Below are 22,724 nucleotides of genomic sequence, written 5' to 3'. Positions count from 1 at the left end.
AATTTATTGAAGCACGATTTGACAGTTCTGCTGTGAAACAATTTCATTATAACAACAAGGAGCATACGTTACGAAATAATTCTTCATGTTATGAAAAATTATTGACAAATACATAAAAAACAGTATTTTATTTATTATGTACAGTACAAAGTCTGTCGGGTCAGCTTGTATATAAATAATTACATGTCTTGACAGTAACGAACAACTTCAATCACTGGGCCAGACTAGGAATTTTAACCAAATATTTCTTAAGACGTGTAAGTCGGCACTGGAAAGGGATTTCTGGATTAAATATGTGATTGGCTGTTATTTAAAGAGTTAATATTTAAAGAATGAAGAGTGAAATTTTAAATACTTTATAGCAAAAGATTTTTTTCAAATTTACACCCTTAAAAGGGTTAATGGATCAGAAACAAACAGACCTGATTATCGCTGATGTTGTGTTTTGTTACGTGTATTATTTAATGTATGTTCTTTTTTGACTTTTAGACAAGATGGCGCCACTATCATTGAAAATAATTCTGGACGGAGGAATGGTCACCAGGACAATTATGTTTGACACCTCGACCACGGTGAGGGAGGCGCACGGCATCGTAAGAGACAAGATACCTACACTGGTACAGGATAGAGGTACCTACATAACATTTGAATAATTTTTAGTCCGTCCGTCTCACTGTTTTTTTATTATGAAAAAAGGGACGAGACGAGCGAGACGTTCAGCTTGTTCATACTTGATACGCCCTACCCATTACAATGCAGTGCCGCTCAGGATTCTTGGAAAACCCAAATTTACAACTGCGCTCGTCATTGCGCCTTGAGACAAACATCTTATGTCTCAAGGTGACGAGCGCAATTTGTAGTACCGCTCAGAATTTTCGGGTTTGTCAAGAATCCTAAACGCCACTGGGCGTATCAATTACAATCAGCTGAACGGCTTGATCGTCTAGTCCCTTATTTTCATAAAAAATTTACTTATTTATTATTCTATTTGAATAATAGCAAAACATATATACTCTACTTATCTTAGTAGATATTATTATAAAATGTTTCTTTAATGCGCAGAATATGGCTTCTTCTTGACATCAGCTGACGACGAGAGCAGTGGTGTGTGGTTGGAGGATCAGCGGGAGTTGCAGTACTACATGTTAAGGGACGCGGACCCATTGCTGTATATGGAGAAGATGAGAACGCTCCGAGTTCGATTACTAGACGGTTATACGGTGTTGTTGATTATTAATAGCTTTAAATGCGACAAACTAGCAAATGAAACTAGGATACAGTGAAGGGGCGTATTCTGTTTCTGAAAGGCACTGTAGCTTTGCCCTGTGCTTCCCCGGGGCGTTAAAGGAATAGGGGAGTCCCAGGCCCAAGGGTGTCGTAAGAAGCGACTCAGGGCTTTTTAGAAGTGGGAGAGTCACGCTGCCGTCTTATGACGTCAGCACAATCGGGCCAGACTCGTCCAGGTTAATTACCACACTCACAAAGAATACCGCCGTGAAATAGCGGCCTAGTGCCGCTATGTTTCGCATAGGTTAGTGCCGAGGACCAGTCGCAATCCCCCCCAACAAGATTATAAAAGCGGTCGTAAAAGATATAGTACCCCAGGAGGGTGCCCAAGAATCCCTCCCCGCATTCTCACTCGGGCTGCCAGTCGTATTCTGGGGAAGGCATTGAACCGCGCATATCCGAGTACAAGTAGCTGACTGAATAGCACTCTAGGGAATAGTTTGTTATTGTATTTGGAGTTTACTGCTAGTCCCTGAATACTTTGTGGTTCTTGTGGAATATACGCATGGTGTATGATCAACATCAGAGTTATCACATGAGCATCGTCGGCCATTTAGGTGAGTGTGCACACTTTTTCGAGAATTTTTTATCAGGTCATATCGGTCTGAAAATATCGTGAAAGGAAAAATCGCTGCACATTTGTGCATTTAAAACTAATAAAGTTTAACTAATAAACTAACTAAAGTTTTAACATTCGTGTATAATATTTTTGTTACCGTCATCATTATTTTGATAGTGCTCAAAATAAATACCCAAACAACCTAGTTAAAAGGGATGATGGTTGAGGAGACGGTCCAACGGTAACTATTATTAGGCCTGCGGTAAATGTAACTTTCACTTAGGATTGATTTGTTTTTTTTTTAATTTTAATATAAAAAGATTTATGGTAACATGAAATATTCTAATTCTAACAGAGTTAAAGCAACTATATTTCTATAGATTTTGTACAAGATTGTACAAGAATGTTAGAAATAACTTGACACTGCAATAACCAAATTGCCAGATAGTTTACAAAATTTATATAACTTAAATGTAAAATAGTCACCGATATAGTCCAATTGATTGTGAGACTGAAGTGGCCGTGGGGAGGGCACAAAGATCGACGGACAGATGACCGCTGGGGCAGTAAAGTTCTCGAATGGCGACCACGTACCGGAAGACGCAGTGTTGGTAGGCCCCCCACAAGATGGACCGACGATCTGGTCAAGATCGCCGGAATACGATGGATGAGGGCAGCACAGGACCGATTGCCGTGGAAATCTTTGGGGGAGGCTTTTGTCCAGCAGTGGACGTGTTCCAGCTGATAATGATTATGATGACATGTAAAATATCTACAGTTTAAGCAAAAAAATATACTATACATATTTATATACACTTGTCTATGTATTCAGGAAATTGTCCTTTACTCTTTAGAAGTCGAGTGCTAAAAAGAACTGTGAACTTACCCAAAAAAACACAATAAGGTTTTCATGATTTGCTATAGAACATGTTACTATACAATTTACGTTGATCATTTAGAAGATGAGTGTATTATATTCTTCAATCATTTCTAATATAATGGCGTTAGTAAATTTTATATCTTTATTTTCTGATGTCAAACACCAGGTTCTGTCAATACGTTGTTGGTGGATGAGTCCAAGAATATCGGGGAGCTCATGATTGAGATTTGCAAGAAAATACGCATTAGTAACTACGAAGAATATGGATTGGTAAGATTAGAAATATACTCTACATACTTTTCAAACTCTTAATTGCACTGTTTATCATAACATGCGCGAAACTTTAACGAACTGCCCAAAGAGCTGCAAGAAATGTAATACCACGAAAATCAAAACACGATTTAAAAGATACTTCCTGAAAAACGAATAAGTTTAGAAAAAAAAACTGAAAACTAATAAAAAATGAATAATAGCTGTGACTTTTTGGCGCTAGTTCAAGATATCAGATAAAAATATTTTTTACTTTGTCATTTAAATCTTGGCTTCTTTTAACTTTGAATACAAGTGAAGTGTCAACCGTAAACAATACTACCTTCTAAACTATTTTTCAGGCATCTAGCACTTACCAAGAGAATGACGTCTAACACTGTAAAACAAAACTTCAAAGAATTTTTATTTGTTATTCCTACCTTATTTCACATTTTCTACAGTACTGCGTAATAGTCACCTTTTTTGGTATTTTCTAGTGCCGTGAAGATGTTGTAGAAGAAGAGATAAAGCCTGCAACAGGAACTCTAACACTGAAGAGGAAGGCCCAAGTTCGTGAGAAAGATGCTCAGCTGGAACAACTAAGCAAGATATTGAAGACTGATGATCATGGTATTAAAAAAGCATTTATTTTCTCAAAATTGATCCTAAAGAATTCTTTTTGATCTTACTTCACACTTGTGAGTGGTCCCTACACACTAATTATTAATAATTTGGTAATATACATCCTGGACAGACAGACAGACAGAAACTAATAAAAAAATGTTTAAACTTTATAACGTATAAAAAATAATTTTCCTCAATTTTGTTTGTTTAATTTCTTAAACGTGGTGTTTGTGGGTACAATACGATAGAAATAAACATTTTACTTTCTTTCTCATCAATTTCTAATACAAAAACATAAATTATTCGTAATTTTTTTTTATTGTTTCATATTGACTGTTTTTTCAGTGGAGTGGTTAGATAAGAAAAAAACTTTAAGGGAGTTGGGAGTCGATCCGAAAGATACTCTTCTCTTCAAACGGAGACTCTACTACTCTGATAGAAATATTGATTCGAGAGACCCGGTGCAGCTCAACCTACTGTACGTACAGACCAGAGATGCCATACTGGATGGTCGACAGATTGTCACGGAAGATAAAGGTACTTTAGTGCTCATAAAATTGAAAATTATATTATGATTCCCTTCTTAAAGGGTAAACAAGAACCCTATTCCTAAGACTGTGCTGTCAATCCGCAGGGCTATCTGTCCGTATTTCTGTCAGCGGGCCTCTACTCCTTTGCACAGGTAGTAGTTAGGCACTATTGAGTTAGTTAGTTTTAGCAGTGAAAGGCTCCTTTGCACAGGATGCCGGCTAGATTATGGGACTTAACATATAACCCACACTCTTTAACCCGGAACACGTCATCGGTATAACTGTACCTCTGTTATGCAGTGGAAATAAGGTGCTACCTCCACGGGCGAGTTCATCGCGAAGAATCTGACATTGCCAAATTCGTGGCAATCCAAAAAAGCCTTTTATTCCCATACTAAAATACATAAATAAATTAAACTAAATTTAAAGTTGAAAAACTTATAATTATTGTTAGTAAACTTAACTTAACCCTAATATTATAAGAAAAAGAGAAAAAGTTTAATGTTTGTTTTTATCTCTTTCTTAATAAGTAATGTTTTAATTAGTAGCATAAAAGAAAAAGAGGGCCATTCTTTGGGTGAAGGCCTCCTCCATTTTCTTCCACACAATACGGTCTTTGCCCAATATTAGCCAATCTTTTCCAGCGTATTCAATCACATCATCAGGCCACCTCTTACAATACGTTAGTGTATTTCACGCACCCAGCCACTAGACATATCTACCTTATTACTGCCGTGGCGAAAAAAGCACTCGCTCGTGAAGGTGGTGCCTAAGCCTGGTGGAAGTACTGTCCGGAACAATTCTGCACACCTAGTTATTTAACTGTAATTTAGTTTTATGTGCTACTTACTATAAATGTTTATTTCAGCTGTTGAATTTGCGGGCTTACAGTGTCAAATACAATACGGGGACTCCAATGAGAGCAAACACAAGCAAGGCTTTATCGAGGAGTAAGTTTTTTATTCTTATCTTATTTTAGCTGACCTGACAGACGCTGTTCTGTCAATAGAAAAAAAATATGTAAGTATGCGGCAAAAATGTAGTCTAAAGTCATCGGATATGTTTAATAACGTATATCTGAATGATTTAATAATCTGTGCTTGTGTAAGCAGCTTTTATTTACACCCATGCTTCAAATCCTCTATTAAAGATTTTAAAACAGTTACCTTTTTGCCAACATTAAAACACCCAATGTCCTAATAACCATTATATCATCCAAACGAGTGTTGTAATGAAAGTCAGTACAACAATATATCATCCGTTTTCATAATAACACTCCTTTGGATGATATTATGGATACTAGGACTTTCTTTTTTTAATGTTAGCAGTAAGCTAACTGTTTCAGAATATTTTATAGAGGATTCATATTCTGGGTGTAGATAAAGTCTTGTATGCAACTGTTGATAATTAAACACTCATGTGATACTATTATCACCACAACCAACATATTTTGTGTTTTAATACCCCTTATTATACAACAGTTGCATAAATAGAAACATCTGACTATTACGTTGCCGCTTTATAATTGTCAATTTTGTAATGTATTAAAATGGATATACACTGGCCTGCAAAAGTAAGTATCACACTTTTCAAATTAATTTTTTTTCTTAACTATAGAAGGTAGAGATTTAAGATTGAAAACGTTTTGTTGCAAATTTTATAGTCTTTAATTCTTTGAAACTAAAATAATACATTAGTAACATTTTTAACTTAAAAAAGATAAAACAATGAAAATAGACATTTTTAGTTTAGTGTAAAAAAATTCAACTGAAATGTATTACATGTTATTTAATTTTTAATAACTGGTATTGCCTCCTCGAGCTCTGATTACAGCTTCGTGCCGGTTTGGCATACTTAACACTAGGTTTCGGACCCGATGTTGGGGAATATTCTCCCATTCTTCTACCAGGGCCTGCTTTAGTGCCCTGAGGGTAGTAGGTGGTGGTCTGCGATTTCTGACTAGCTTCTCAAGCTCATCCCAGGCGTGTTCAATCGGGTTGAGATCAAGACTTCTTGATGGCCAAGCCATCACGCTGATATCGACCTCCTGAATATACTCTTGTACGATATGAGCCGTGTGTGGCTGGGCATTATCATGCATCAGCATCGATCCATCACCCATATTTGCTAAATACGGCCCTGCATACTCATTGAGAATCTCTTGAGCATATCTTTGCCCAGTGAGGGTGCCATTTTCTATGGCTACTAGCTCTGTGCGACCTTCTGAAGATATGCCAGCCCATACATTTTTCTGAGATGCAGGCTTGAAGGTATCGGTTCATCAGGTCGCCTGTAAACACTTCGCCTTCCATAAGAAGTGTAAAGGGAGAATCGAGACTCATCTGCAAACAAAATTCTTGAGCATTCTTCTTCATCCCACTGCATGTGTTCACGGGCGTATCGCAGTCTCGCTACTCGATGCTGTCTCACGAGTTTTGGGCCACTCGCTGTTCTTCGGGGTTTCAAATTTGCTTCAGCAAGTCTTCTCACTGTACTGTCACTAATGTAGTATAATGTAATCCCTCCGGGTCTGAAGTAGCTGTTGCTGGACTTCAACTACATTTTGGTGGCGATTTCTTACACCTGGGTCTGCCATTACAAGGTCTCCTCAGATGGTGTCCAGTCTCTTCGTACCTTCGCTTTACCTTCTGGACCGTTCGTACCGTCACACCCACCATTCTTGCAGAGCGACGGATACTGATGCCTAGTTCCAGAAAAGCCATGATCCTAAGCCATGAGCACATTCTTCAACTGAAAGAGGCATGATCAAATAAATGTTATGTGCTTTTTAGCATAAATTTTTAAAACAAGACCCATCGATCTTGAAAAAAATTTAAAACAGAAAGAAAAATGTGAATGGTAAAATTATAATTCGGAAACGTCCACTTTGAAAAAGGAATGGTTTTGTTTTTGAAGTTTTTTTTCAGCCAATTCTTGAAAGAAGGTTACCGACTATAAAGTTTTTATGTACAAAATTAAATTTTCTTTGGAGTCCTTTTTATTTCGAAAGTATATCTTGTGAACTTAAAACGTTATCCCAATTTTAAAAGTGTGATTCTTACTTTTGAAGGCCAGTGTAGAATGTAATGCTCAAGAGATTTCTGTAGACCTATAAAAGATACACACTCCCACCATACATTATTTTGTTATATGTGTAAGGGTTTAGACAGCGTTTTGCGTTGAAAGCTACCAGACGTCTTATTTTTTTCCGACACCTCACTTTGGTTTATCGGCCTATTTATATACAGATTAATATACAGTCTCGGCCCGGTTGCCACATGAATACCAACGCACTTAACGCGAAGGTATAAAATAATATTTTCTAATTGTTTTTGTAAAATGAGTTCTGATAAATTATCATGTTATTAATTTTTTTTTAATTGTTATTTCAGCCTACGAGAATTTCTTCCTGCACAATATGCATCAAGGGGAATCGAGAAAAAAGTTTACAAGAATCATTCAAAACACATTGGATTAAGCGACCTGGAGGCTAAACATTTATATATTAAAAGTGCTAGAGCGTTACCCACTTATGGAGTTACATTTTTTCTTGTGAAGGTGATTATTTCTACATCAAAGATGTAAAGGTTTCGTGTTCCTTACCGTGTTGACAATCGTCTTACTGCGCGCAAAAGTTTAAGAAAGAATTTCCTTATCTTTATATATATAATTCTTGTGTGCGTGTGTATGTCACTGAACTCCTCCTAGACGGCTGGACCGATTCTAATGAAACTTTCTGTGTGTATGTCGGTTGGACCGATTTTGATGATATTTTTATGTGTTCCAGTGAATTTGAGAATGGTGTGTGTCTTCAGGTTTATTCGAAATTACCTCCTAAACGGCTGGACTGATTTTGATGACTTTTTTGTTTGTTTCAGTGAATTTGAGATTGGTTTAGATTCTCAATTCCGCCCATATAATATAATTCTCCTGCTCATGTGTATGTTAGTGAACTGCTCCTAACGGCTGGACCGATTTTTCAAATTTAAGACGTGTGTCCGAAATTTCCGACAGGACAACGTCTGTTGGGTCCACTAGTGTCTCTATAAGTGCTTAGACGGCAATCGTTGTTTTTCCGTATAAATTATCCCGCGCTCGCTCATGGCATGAATTGTCACATTATGTCATGAAATGACATTGAGTGAATTATTTGTATTGCAACAAAATATAGGTAATGGATAATTAATCGCCAACACATATATTTAAACCATCTCTAATATACGGCGCATTTTATCCCAGTTATAATACGAAAAAAAAATATCGCCTCCTTATTTATTAGAAGATATAGATTTATTTGCCATTTATTATTGATTCATACCCATTAAGGGAACGTCTTTTAGTCATTCAAACTAGCATTTACACTTAAATTACACACCAAGACATGCTACCACCATTACTTTTCTAAGCACAAGATGCTTAGATACGACAGCGGTGCCATTTTGTGCCGTAGGCAGTAGCGTAGAGGTACTACACTACTTATGTTTTGCTTTACGGCACCGTAGCTAGTGAAACTACTGTAATAACGAGACAAGATCTAATATCTCAAAATGACTAGCGTAATGCAGTGCCAATCAAATTTGGGTTCTAGTTTATGTAGAGTAATGAAGACTATGACCAAACTTACTTGATCATATTTGACGTATTGAGACACCTTCTGAAAAAATGACCAATGTGCGTCAAATTATTAGACTGGGACTTAAATACATATGATTGTCTCTAGCAATTTCAAATCGGTAATAAGTAATAACTCTTTTATTGAATTATTATTAAAAGCATTTTTGTTTCCCAAGGTGTTTAGCCATTTTTCCATATTTCTGCCAAAATGTAGTCTCGGAAAGTAAAATAGTATGAAACTAAACCTAAACGATAAAGATGAAATTTGTCTTGCAGGAAAAACTTAAAGGTAAAAAGAAGCTGGTGCCGCGTCTGTTGGGCATTAACTCTGAGTCGATTCTGCGACTGTGTGAAGAAAGCAAGGAGATCTTACAAGTATGGCCACTAACTCATGTGAAAAGTTTCCGTGCTGCGGGAGAATCATTTACTCTTGACTTTGGGGACTACAGGTAGGTTTTATTTAATTTTAGATGATTTTCGATGAAACTACATTACTTAAGCTATGGTGCATGTATATTTAGAACCTCTATAACTGTTGTTCAATTATACTTTTAATATAAACTTTCTTCATATGAGAAAGTAATGTAAACTATTTTTTATATTTTTTAAAGTGATAACCCTCACTTCTGGGATTAATTCCATTAATAAAATTTTAAAACAAAATTTTATGAACGTTGCGGGACTCGAACTTGTGACTTTTCACGTTCCGTGGGAGCACTCTCCATAACTGAGCATACGGTTCGAGTGACGTATCGTTGGTAAAATCTTGTATACTTTGTTCAACTCTCAGGTTGTGGCTTCATCTTGTAATCCATCCCAGAAGTGAGGGATATCACTTTAAAAATAACAAATTGCTTACTAAATATCATAAAATGTCTTACTTAGCCTAAACTATGTTTTGATATAATTTCAGTGATAAGGAATATGCAGTAAAGACGAATGAAGCTTATCGTATTAAAGATATTTTACAAGGATACATAGATATTATTAGAAAGCGGCTCGCAGGACCATACCACGTCAAGCACACTGATGGAGATGTCATGACTGAGGAAATGGTAGCAATTTCCAGGTGCTATCAGATATCTATTAAATTTATGTTACTAATAAGTCTATTATACTAAAGTGTGCGAACTCGTAAGGATCATTGAGTTTTACTGTATTTCGTCCTGTATTTATAAAATTCGTATGGGCTTGAAAACTTTATCAAGGCAATGCTAGCTAACATATTGTGACAAATGAACGACTTCGTCTCGAGCAATTCATACTTGCCATAGATTTTATTTTATTAGTATTACCAAAGAGTACCGTTGCATTCTATGTGGGATTGACTTTAATCCGCCATTTTCTGAACCAGTTTCTCCTAGTTCATCAATGGTGACTAAAGCACTCTTATATTAGTCGCGAGTCGGCCCTAGTAGCGCATAATTAAGAGCCATATCGTCCATGTATTGTGCAATATGCACCTTCTGAGGCTTCGGGGAGTCTCTCGTGAAGAGTGAGAAGAGGGTCGGGGATAGAACTGAGCCCTGAGGTACTCCCGACGTAATGGTTTGGAGCGAGGATATCAAATAGTGAGAAATGCTCGAATTCGTCAGTACGAGCAATTCATACTACACTCGTTATTCTTATGAGTTTTTTTTTTTGTAGATTAATCTCTTATTTATTTTTTACTTACACAAGTAAGTCAAAACATTTTTTGCATCACTTTACATACATTGTATAAAATATAATGTAAGCTTGCTGAAACTGTAAACATCGATTCATTTACGAGTTGACGCATGGACCAGCCATCATTACCGTCGTACATATTTGACTTTACACGTTACACACTACAAGAATCATCATCATCACCATCTGGATGTGTGGCATTCCTCCAAAGTGAGGTCATCAAGGAACTTTTAACCAAGTGGTACTACCAAATATTGGAATGAGCTTCCTTGTGAGGTGTTTCAAGGACGACACGAAATGTGTGTCTTCAATAGAAGCGCGTACAAACCACTTAAAAGCTCCTGTAATTCCTGTGATGCAAGAGAGTATGGTAGTGATCACTTAACATCAGGTTCGTCTATTCTAATCTTCAGAAGGAGACATAGAAGTATAAGGTAACCAAAGAGGATGTAAATACTACGTTATAAGACTGATGGCGGGACTGCCTAAGTAAAAATTGAAATTTAGTTTATGAAACGTGCAGTTATTTGGCATAAGTTTGATATTGAAATTACAATATTATAGCGACGAAGTATAAGCCGGGTAAGTTTGAAAGCAGTTACTTAAAACGTAGTGGATTTCGGCTATCTCCGTTTTTTACAAGATTATAACCGTAACCTGTCAATCTACCAATACTTAACTTTCAAAATAGAATCTTGTTGGATTTTTAGTTTGTTATTGCTTTCATTAACTTTAATTATTTGTTACAGAGGCAACATAATCCAAAATGTAGGACCATTAAAGGTAGTGGAGCAGTCATATACAGGGCCCAGTCAGATAATATCTGTCGAACAAGGTAAACAACAAGCCTATTTAATGGCTTACAATTTCATTAACATCGACAGAATCATGGGTATTTTTAAAACGTTCTGATTTATGAGGTATTCTATTATTTAAAAAATATTCCGTTGGATTTAAGATACAATATTACTCACCCTACACTGTCGTTGCTTATAAGGCAATATATTAATGGCAAAATATTATTTATTTATTTTTTAAGAAAACTTACAGCTATTTATTATGTTGACATCTATTTGTATAACCAAAAGCCATTTAATGGTTTTCACATAAATGATTGTAATTAGTTTATAGGTATTTCTGCAAGTGTTGTGTAACAAGGAGTACTAAAACACGAATGTGGGTGTGTGATAATAGTATCACACGAGTGTTTTAATACCAAATTAAGAACAGTTGCATACAAGACTTTATCTACACCCATAATATAAATCCTCTATAAAAGATTCTGAAACAGTTAGCTTACTGCTAACATTAAAAAACAAAGTCCTAGTAACCATAATATCATCCAAAGGAGTGTTATTATGACAACGGATGATATAATTTAGTACTGAATTTCATTACAACACTCGTTTGGATGATGTAATGGTTATTAAGTCATTGGGTGTTAAAATGTTGGCAATAAGCTAACTGTTTTAGAATCTTTAATAAAGGATTTAAAGCATGGGTGTAGATTAAAAATATTACTAGAGAGTTACGAGATTTTATATTCTATTATATTAGTGCTAAGTATAGAATAAGTATCTAATTATAATAACTACATTTTTTTAGAAATTTCAACGTGGTTCAAGATACAGCAAGAAGTTTACATTAATTATAAAATATAATTACAGTTTATAATAATAACATAATTAAAGTTTATATTAATCTTATTGATACCATATATCTATACTTAGGGGAGACAGTATGATTTGGTTATCAGTTGCCGAATTGAATTAGGTTTAGTTAAACACGTGTCAATTTCGGGGTATTAACTATACAACTTTATAAATTTATTATTCAAACAAAACAAATCTTATAACTATATTTACAATACTATGACTACTATTAGATCTATCATTACGTGGAAGCGTACCAAGAATACTGGCAGCATTACCGCATTGTACTTTTTAAATTCAAGTATTTTCATGTAATGAGTACGCCCAACCCTAAACAATTGATTGCTTCCATTCCAACTAATATTATATAATGTTGTTGAGTGCCAGCAACTCTTTTGCTTTGAACTTCAGATTGCGGAGTTATAATGCTGGAGGTAAATGAAGGTGATCTTCAGCTATCGGAGACACTCTAAGATTATACGCATTTATCTCACACTCCATTGACTTTGCTTCCGCTGTCTGTAAAATACCCTTCCCTATCGTCAATCAACATTGTCGAAAAGTATGTTGTTCCATACAAAGAACGAAAAATAGTCTGCAGATATTCCATAAAACTTCTTCCAGGAATAACGTAGAGTAATCCTTACAAATATGTGAAATTCTGAAATGGAATCTCCATGACATGCGCGATATTTCCATCCAAATGTTTTCTTTACTTTTACAATTTATGAGTACATTATTAATGTCCAAAGTTCAGGTAACATTTGTGCATTAAAGCAGCAAAATATATTTATAGGGTGACTCTGAATTTGTTTCTGGAAATTTGTATTTTCTGCTTCGATAGAATCCTAGATACAATACACGAGACTATCATTAATTTTCTTTTAAGATAGATTCGCTAAAACGCCATAATCACTTACGACGAACTATATCAAAAATATGATGGGTTGGCCGTTCTTAACACAAACTAATTAATATCCACTTACTTTTAATTGTTATATTAAATAATTGATTACAGCACAAATAGGAAAAGAAGGTACAAGATTAATTACTGTACACGAAGTTGTTACTACAAATAGAGTGGATCATAGTCAAAGAGGGACTGTAAGTATCACACAATTAATAAAATCAGCAACATCAAAAATAATTAGTATTGATTCAATACCCAACGTGCTTTTTTCGATTTCTGATATATGCGTCCCAATGCAATCTATATTTTACAAATTGAAACTCTTATCGCTTACGTCCTTGGACAAAATAAGTCCAGACCCGGACTTTCCAGAACTAATTCGTCTGATACTGACCAGAAGTAGTCTGAAAACGGTGCTGTTATTTGTCGCTGAGAGAGAACTAAGTGATTATTTAATATAGGTCATATCTAGGTTGGAGCTTTTGTGCGCATATTTTTTTGTTATTATATGAATTAAAAATTGTTCTTGACAAAAACGAATTACTCCCATTATACTTACATACTCGTAGGTAAAAAAAGAACATTTAAATTTAAATGGTTTCTATCTTTTTTAATGCTGATATTGCTTTCAGAAAGAAGATAATGCGACGGAAGTACCATTAAGCTGTGAGAAGAGATTAAATCGCATAAATTCATTCTCTGTTAAAACTGTCACCCTTCTATCAGGTAAAGACTAGTTTGTATGTTTTTTTTCTTAGACAATTTATATGGCCAGGAATATTAGTTTAGTGTGCGTGACAGGCTACGTCTTGTAGTAGTCGCCGCCTATCGGCTTGTAGTAGTGTAAGTGTGTGCGTGGAGCTATGTATTTACACGTTAATCGGCTTGTTCCGGTGCTACACTGTTATGTAAGTAATTTTTTTACTAGTCCGTGTTAAAAAATTATATTTTGAGAGATCACTTACGAGATGCCCGTAATAATACACTTACTACAAAAGGAGCAAGAGAGAACATCTCTAACGGAGATACACCAAGATAGAAAAGGAAAGAGAATCTCTTGTTACTGTAACTTGTATCTATTGTACTGCATTTTAATTAACAAGTCGTCAACAGTCACGTTTATCTCCTTAGAATTTGAATATTAAACTAGCAAATGCACAAATTGATAAATCCAAATCGGTCACAGAGTATAAAGGCATAAAAGGCATTTATTTTCTCAAAATTGATTCCTTTAGAATTCTTTATCATGTCATTTCTACTCTACTACCGCTTCGGAAACAAATTGCGCTCTGAGAGAGAAGAAGCGGTGCAAGAAACTCTTCCAGCATTCTTGCTTTGCGCTCTTTAAAATAAAATATACAATATTAGAGCATTGAGAGCAGTAAGATATACGCCAGAGCCATTTTTTAAGCTGTTATATATCTTTTTAACCGACTTCAAAAAAGGAGGAGGTTCTCAATTCATCGCTATGTTTTTTTTATGTTTGTTATTACCTCGAAACTTTCGACTGGGTGAGCCGATTTTGATAATTCTTGTTTTATTTGAACGCTGGTGCTTCCCGTGTGGTCCCCTGACAATGGCATCCATGAGTAAACCATATTGATATTTTTGGAGTCGGTGTCATCATTTATAGGTGAGATGTGCTTGAGTTGTGAGGAGGCGAGAAGCGAGAGCGGGTCGCGGCGGAAGGACACCGATTTCAAAAATAACAATAATCGTAACTAGAATTAGATTAATTAATTAGATTGTATAAATATAAATATACACAATTATTTTTATACTTTTTAATGCATATTATATATTATATTGGTTTGGAATAGTGTATTTGAATTCGGTTGTTTTTTTGTTAAAATTTTTTTTCTCAAGCTGTCAGGTCGTCAACAAACAAAGTTTCCTCGCTCTTTTATGTAGTTTTAATCACTATTAAATGCTGATTAAGCCTTACCATCTTAAAGATCGGTTAATTGGAATACTTATCTTAAAAAATCAACCGGCATTTTCCTATCTCTTCTTTAGTTATCCGTCAGGCGCGAACTTATGAGCTGTGTTTATATGTAGTTACATATGCATCACGTAAAGCTGTTATATCAATGTTTAATATTTAGCCATAATTAAAATTATATCATGCAAGTTCTAAAGCTCAACACAGCAAGGGTTCCGTTGATGTGGCGATTCAGTCATTGTATTGGATAAGAATCAAGACTGAAATGTGATATGATTTTTTTGTGTTACCCTAATTAATTATCATTTTCATTTATTTTTAAATGTACAATTTAGATGATTAAGGAATCTAAAACATATCACCTTTTTAATGAAATATTACCAAAAATTGTGAGATTTATGACACACGACATATTATGCTTTTAAAATAGAGAACATGATACAATGTTCTTTAAATAATTGGATACTTTACATACGATTTTTTTTTACATTTTCAGAAGATGAGTACAACATTGATGATTTGAAACAGATAGTTGATGATATGGAAAGGGAACTGCCCGCTATGGTTAAAGGTATAATATATTATGTATGGAATATTATTATCTTTGTTGAAAAAAATGGTCTAGAAGACCAAAAATTGGCCAGCCCGTTATTAGAGTGGCAACAATCGCAAGAGTATGAAATCGATGCAAACCCAAATCGAACAGATGTCTGATATGACCAAGTCTCGAGTTGTGGCCCAATCTACAGGTGTACTTTACAGTTGACAATTTGCTTCACCTTAATAATTGCTAAATATGAAATTGACGTGAGATTTCGCTCTTACTTATCTAAAATTGATATTTTTCAGTGCTCTCCTGCACTTCTAGGTTTACATATATAAATTTAATTTTTACAAAAAATAATGTGCCAATACCCGAGATTTCAACAAACATGCCAAGATTTACGAATAATCATGTGGCGTTCGGATGGTTGGCTTATGTGGAAAGAGCGTAAGGGCGTATTTCGATAGGCGCTGATAGATCCCAATTAGCTGTTGTTGACATGAGATTGTCAAGATAAACCATCAAAGTTACTTTTCATACATACGAAATACTTTCAATATACTACCAAATTACTAATTCAGAAGATATTAAAAAGAAGAATTCTCACGAAGACACTCTTCTCTTTCATATCTCCAGAAATGTGACTTTGAGAGCTAGTCCTATTATTGAATTGTCGTTAGGTAGAGCTAACTATGGAGAGGAACTATGGGAGAGTTCAATTTAAAAAAGAACTTTAACTTCTTTTTAATCGACAATGCGAAGACATACAGAAACTTCAGAATTATGAAATATTCTAGTAACGGGATATAGCACAACCCAATTGTGCTATATTATCCTTAATGAAGTTTTTTTGATCGATTTCTGATGGTTTTCCCTCTCTTGTTGTAAGTATTGTCGACGACCCATATAGCCTAATGATTAGTGACCCTGACTACTAAGCTAGAGGACTCGGGTTCGAATCCCGGTAGGTACAATCATTTATATGAATACGGATGTTTGTTTCCGAGTTTGTTCCGATGTATGTTTAAGTAAATATATTGTATTAAATATATCGTTGTCTTGTACCCATAGTACAGGCTATGCCTAGTTTGGGGCAAGATAGTTTGTGAAAAAGTGAATTAATATTATTATTATATTACTGACCCGGCCTGAAAATTGAAATCATATATGTAAAAAATTATAGATAGTACTGTTAAAAAGAACTGTTTTGTACATAAAATTAAAATAATATTAATCTGATTATTAAGTTCGAGTTGAAAATATAATTTATAAAATATACAAAAAATCATACATGAAATAATATGATAGATAAATATATATGATATAGTTAATAATTAATACAATAATAATGTAATCGTTAATAAGACATTGTAATCTGAATGTATATATTAAGGAATAAATGAGGTTATTTATTTATATAATTTGTGTACATCCGGACGACCGAGCCTTGCTCGGATTTTTAGGAATGTACAAAACTTGAACAAAAAAAAAACTAATTGGACATCTGGATTCGAACCGGGGTCTTCTGCTTTCCGGATCACCCAATGAGCTATTATAGTCTTGTATCTAGTAGCGAAATTTACCTTTGTATTGTAATGTTATTGTAGCTGTTTCTCATTAAAACACGGATAAAACTACATTTTTTTAAATTGAAACCTAGCTAGATCGATTTCTCGCCCCCGAAACTACCTCTATACTAAATTTTATTAAAATCGTTGGAGCCGTTTCCGAGATTCAGAATATATATATATATATATATATATACAAGAATTGCTCATTTAAAGATATTAGATATAGGTGACAATAATGTATAAATGGCAATAAAGTTTACTTAAACCCAAATGTTTCAAAAGGTATTCGATCAAAGGCCACCGACCAAGAGAACGCTGCGCAGATCCTGGCCGAGCTCGACCTGTTGTGTGCTCACGTCAACACTCTGTCTCAAGCTGTGAGGAGCGGAGATATTGTAAGTCATTATCAGCATAAACCTGGGTCACAGTTGTGCAATGAATGTACTGGCCAGAGCATCAGGACTCTCGTAAAAGTGGAAAATGGGTGCCAGAAACAGCAATCAACAAATTTTGTAAGGTTTATTTACAGCATCAAATTTAAATATTTCATTCAACTAGTTTTTAATTAGAGTTGGCAAGAATCTCAACAATTGCTTGTAATATATAATATATATATACTTTTCATCAGAATACATGAAAATACAAGTATTGTGGTGTAAATAAATATATATTTAAGGATTATAAGTAATCTACGGTAAATAAATATTTAAAGATTATAACTACTTAGAATTAGTTAAAGTTAGATATATTTTAACTTTCTGTCATATTTTTCAAGCATAAAAATAGTAATCTTATATATATATATAAATGAATTGCTGTTCGTTAGTCTCGCTAAAACTCGAGAACGGCTGGACAGATTTGGCTAATTTTGGTCTTAAATTAATTGTGGAAGTCCCGAGAAGGTTTAAAAGGTAAAATAAATATGAAAATGCTTGGAAATGAATAAAAACTACGACTTTGATGTTACCCCGTCGTACAAAAATCAAATTAAAATAATAGTTTAAAATGAATAACTTATTAGAATTTTTATATCTTTCCTACTTTCTCAGGAGGTAAAAAATAAACATAATATTATCAGATTATTTATAAGTAGATTGATAAATCTTAAGTTTTATCACAATTTAAATATCTGAACGCAAACTATTTCATTTGACATATTTTGACAACAAACTATATGTAGATAGATAAATCTTAAGTTTTGTCAAAAAATAAAATATCTGAACCTAACCGCACCACAAAACAAAACAAAAAATATAGTTTATCAGAAAGCTTTAAATTTATTAACAAACTGTGACATAACTGTGTGTGTCTGTCAATATCAAATTAAAACCTTAATATCAAAACTCTGTTTTGTAAGTAGGCAACATCATGTGTTCGAAAAAAATAATAAAATTACATTCATACCGAGCATTTTTTATTTGTTTTAACAAAGAAAGCATACATTTCGTTTGTTTTAACTTTATTTTATACCAAAGTTTATGCCTTTAATTTATCCATTGCGGCAGTACGAAGTCTGCCGGGTCAGCTAGTAAGAATTAAATATCTTAAAGCAACCTGTATATTATAGCTTGCTATTACGTTTAGATACTAAAAAAGTGCTTGAATAATGGTGTTCGCCCCGTTAAATACTGTCAAATGTTAAAAAATACATTTAAAAGTTATATATAGTTATAATGCGATAGTGCTATCATCAAATAATGTTTTATTCATATCTATTGGGTGGTTTTTTTATGAAAATAAGGGACGAGACGAACAGGACGTTCAAATGATGGTAATTGATACACCCTACAAATTATAATGCAGTGCCGCTCAGGATTCTTGAAAAACCCAAAAATTCTGAGCGGCACTACAATTACTGCGCTCTTCACCTTGAGACATAAGATGTTAAGTCTCATTTGCCCAGTACTTTCACTAGCTACGGCGCCCTTCACACTGAAACACAGTAATGCTTACACATTACTGCTTCACGGCAGAAATAGGCGCCGTTGTGGTACCCATAATCGCCCTGCAGATTGAAAACATAACGCAGTAATTCTTTGTGCTTTTTAGAATACTCCAGAAAAAGTGGCAAAAGCGAGAAACACTGCGAAAGAAATTGCTGACTTATCGATGCAAATGTTCTTATCTCTGGATACAAAGACAAAAGGACGAAGTGGATGGCTTCTGGTATATATTATTTGAATTTATTTACGCGAACATAAGATTATATTTTTTTTTTATATTTTTTTATTTCACTTCGTAAATTATTTTATTTTTTCATATTAATACACGTGTATATGATTAATTTTAGCATAAAGCTAACATTATTTCCTTATTTCGAAATTTCTTGTTAACATTCAATAATTATTTTGGTTTTAATCTTTAAAAACTAATTCGTAAAAAATATTATTATCTATTTAATATAATAATTTCAACGGCAGTAATGTCGACTGATTACATCTTTCTAATTTATAAACAAAACCAAATAAACTTATTAACAAAATTAAAATCAGATACTAAGTCATAAAAAACTCATACTTGGAAGTGGGTAAAACTCATTGTCTTTAAAGAATAATTTACATTCGGGTAGCATAATATTAAATGAAGCTAACTATTCGTTCCAGCAACAAATACCAAGTGTATATAATATGAGTTGGTCGAAAAAAAAGTCGAAAGAATGTCTACGAATGTAGGTATGGCTTTATTGTTGGCCAAATAAAATGTAGCAGTAATTATTGATTTGTGTTAGGTTAGGTTAGGTTAGGTTAGGTTAGGTTAGGTTAGGTTAGGTTAAGTTAGGTGAATGAAATAAAATGGTCTTTAGTTGAGGCTCTTTCACGCCTAAACCACTGATCGTATCGACATGAGACTACCACCATTCGATGCGAAATTTATCCTAAATAGTTTATGGCTACTTATTTTTTTGTTGTTTAATTTATTTCCTTTTAAAATTCGCTTATCGAAGCGGGCGGGAACGGCTAGTAATAATTATAAAACGAAACCACTGGAATATTGACATGTCTGTCAAGACTAGGGGCATAGTAGACACATATGTCTACTGTGCTAGGGGCGTGCATTGTATATAGGCAATTATGCAGTGCCTACCTTATTATGAGCCTAAATAAATATAGTGTTAAAGTTAATTCAGTTTAATTTGGTTCCGTTATTTTATAACCAAACTTCTATTGAACCCCCAATCATAAATTTTCCTAAATACCTACGGTAAGCAACCTACAGGCTCAACTACGACAAGTTAGATCCACAATGCCTACCTTGCTAGTAAACCAATGCACGCCCCTGGTCAAGACAAAAAAGTGCCTACTCTTAAATATATAACAACTTTACTTGTAAATGCTTCTAGGAAATTTAACTTTGTCTACTAGCTCTGGGCTATTATCTCTAGCGTTTTCAAGTGATGTACTTACCATCAAACTGAATTCAACTCATATTTTTGCAATTTGTTTTGTAGCGATCAAGATCCAGTTTCATAGCTGACGAGAAGACCGAAGCCTCGCTCCGCCGGCTGTCCTTTGCAGCGTCAGCTGAACAGGCGCACAACGCCATTGAGAAGGCTTACACAGCTCTAGGACATGTACGTTACTAGTATTTACTACCTGAAATACCTTTTGATTAATCTACAATAAAAAGAGGAGATAATTTATATTTAATTTAAATTTAATGTCAAGCGTTACCTCTCTAGATGGCCAATCTTATTATCTGACAATAGTGGGTACCATATCTCGATTCATCTATATAATTTAAAAGGCACTTGGACAACCCTCGAATGACTGTTCATGCCAACGGACTCAAAGATTAGGGCTGAATGTAAATACATGTACATATTATTAAGTGATGCATATTTTTCGCTTGTTTTGCAACTTTCACTTGTGACGTACAAGTTGCGTCCCACTCCTAGTTTTTTGCCTGCTTTTCTCCTCTCCGCTTTTCAGTGGAGTATTTATTTATATAGAATATATTACGTAAGTTATATTTTCCAGGAAGTCGAAACATCTACAGGAGCAGTAAATATTGAGGCGGTTGAGAATAATGTCATGAATAAAATTGGTGTGCTGAACGGAGCGGTGGCGTCTCTGATAAATACCCATACAGGTAAATGTGAAATTCAAATATGTTTATTTATAGTAGGATATAAAATCGCTTATTAAAAGTCAAAAACTAAGACCCGAGAAGAACGGGCGAAACACACTCAACGGGCTTTTATTTTTATATAAAAATATGATAACAATGTAAAATGGTACAGTATATTTATTATTTAATAGCCTGAAGGCGGTTCAATTTCCATACAGTGGTATCATTAAGAAAGTCATTAATGTTATAATAACCTTTACCACTCAAACGTTTTTTAACAAGTCTTTTGAATTTCGTTATACATTTTGTTTTGAACATTAGCTCGAATCTTGTTGTAAAAGCATATACAACGCCCCACAAAAGTCTTACTTACTCGACTTAGCCGAGTAGTAAGCATTATAAGTTAATGTTTGTTCCTGGTGTTAACATTCAATATTAACATCATAACCAAATTGATGTGGCGTCCTTCTTGGTGCCATTCCCGAGAAACTTTCCTCAGATTGGGGAATGAACTTCAATTTTATGTTGAAAACCGACCACAACCCTGTCTTGTGGCAATAGAGCATAGGCGGCTATTAATTAAAAAAAAAAACAAGTAAACGCTGGCAGTCCTAAAGGACCGTTTTGTGACGGTCCTTAAGGACTGCCAGCGTTATGTTGGATGAAAAATCCGTCCATCATATATCGATACCGAAATATCTAATAATCAAAAATCAAAAAAATACTATGAAGTAAGATTAAAGTTACTTATTTTTTTCTTTTTGAAAATGTTGAATGTACCTAATTAGAATAACCAACATAGAATTAGTATGTAAGTGCAAATCAATTTTTAATGTAAGTTGATATATTATTGTTGGTAATCTAATAAAATAAAAAAAAGTACCTAGAATACTGTATTGCATCAAAAAGTTATTGCGAGACATAAAATCTAGAGAATATTATGTCTTTACCAGTGGAAGGCTCCTTTGCACAGGATGCTGGCTAGATTATGGGTACCACAACGGTGCCTATTTTTTCCGTAAAGCAGTAATGTGTAAACACTACTTTGTTTCGATCTGAAGGGCGCCGTGGCTAGTGAAATTACTGGGCAAATGAGACTTAACATCTTATGTCTCAAGGTGACGAGCGCAATTGTAGTGCCGCTAAGTATTTTTGCGTTTTGCAAGAATCCTGAGCGGCACTGCATTGTAATGGGCGTATCAATTACCATCAGCAGAACGTCCTGCTCATCTCGTTCCTTATTTTCATAAATATATAAATGTCTTGATATGGCAAGTGGGTTTTCTGCCTTCTGGGACACAGATGATTATAATACGATTCATGATTATTATGTCCATAGTGATGATGATAGTAAAGATAAAATATTGGAATAATAAGCTGATAATTTCAAAATTTCAGATTCTAATAATGTCGATTATTCTCAAGCTGTGGCGTGTATGTCCACCTTCAAGGAATATGTTCCAGAGTTAATGCAAGGTAACGCGTCATACATATATATTAATAATTGTTTCTTAAAATAAAATCTTAGATTAAGGATTGGTCCCCTGTGCTCCAACTAGATACTGCAGGTGTAGTCGCAAAGTTTATGGCAACTTTTACTACGCCCAAGTGGGCGTATTCAAGCCT

The 22,724-nt window shown here is 34.4% G+C and overlaps 1 protein-coding gene across 3 annotated transcripts in view; it reads left to right on the top strand.

The window, feature by feature from the left end:
- LOC126970120 (uncharacterized) overlaps positions 1-22,724 on the top strand; it is a 94,986-nt gene that overhangs the window by 7,190 nt on the left and 65,072 nt on the right. For 2 of the 3 annotated variants that reach the window (XM_050815847.1, XM_050815845.1), the window contains exons 2-19: positions 490-630; positions 1,063-1,212; positions 2,893-2,996; positions 3,473-3,605; positions 3,945-4,136; positions 4,998-5,079; positions 7,522-7,687; positions 9,020-9,192; positions 9,657-9,812; positions 11,161-11,246; positions 13,082-13,167; positions 13,606-13,699; positions 15,412-15,486; positions 17,313-17,425; positions 19,080-19,196; positions 20,479-20,601; positions 21,008-21,119; positions 22,497-22,574. In XM_050815847.1, coding sequence (XP_050671804.1) covers positions 495-630; positions 1,063-1,212; positions 2,893-2,996; positions 3,473-3,605; positions 3,945-4,136; positions 4,998-5,079; positions 7,522-7,687; positions 9,020-9,192; positions 9,657-9,812; positions 11,161-11,246; positions 13,082-13,167; positions 13,606-13,699; positions 15,412-15,486; positions 17,313-17,425; positions 19,080-19,196; positions 20,479-20,601; positions 21,008-21,119; positions 22,497-22,574 — 2,176 coding nt within the window. In that variant the 5' untranslated portion in view covers positions 490-494. The remainder of the gene's footprint in view (positions 1-489; positions 631-1,062; positions 1,213-2,892; positions 2,997-3,472; positions 3,606-3,944; positions 4,137-4,997; positions 5,080-7,521; positions 7,688-9,019; positions 9,193-9,656; positions 9,813-11,160; positions 11,247-13,081; positions 13,168-13,605; positions 13,700-15,411; positions 15,487-17,312; positions 17,426-19,079; positions 19,197-20,478; positions 20,602-21,007; positions 21,120-22,496; positions 22,575-22,724) is intronic. The other variant, XM_050815848.1, reaches the window with a different exon arrangement.

The sequence above is a fragment of the Leptidea sinapis genome, chromosome 20 (genome assembly GCF_905404315.1).
Source record: "Leptidea sinapis chromosome 20, ilLepSina1.1, whole genome shotgun sequence".
Classification (NCBI taxonomy): Eukaryota; Metazoa; Arthropoda; class Insecta; order Lepidoptera; family Pieridae; genus Leptidea; species Leptidea sinapis.
Note: the sequence above shows the minus strand (reverse complement) of the source record. Positions and strands in the feature narration are given on the sequence as shown.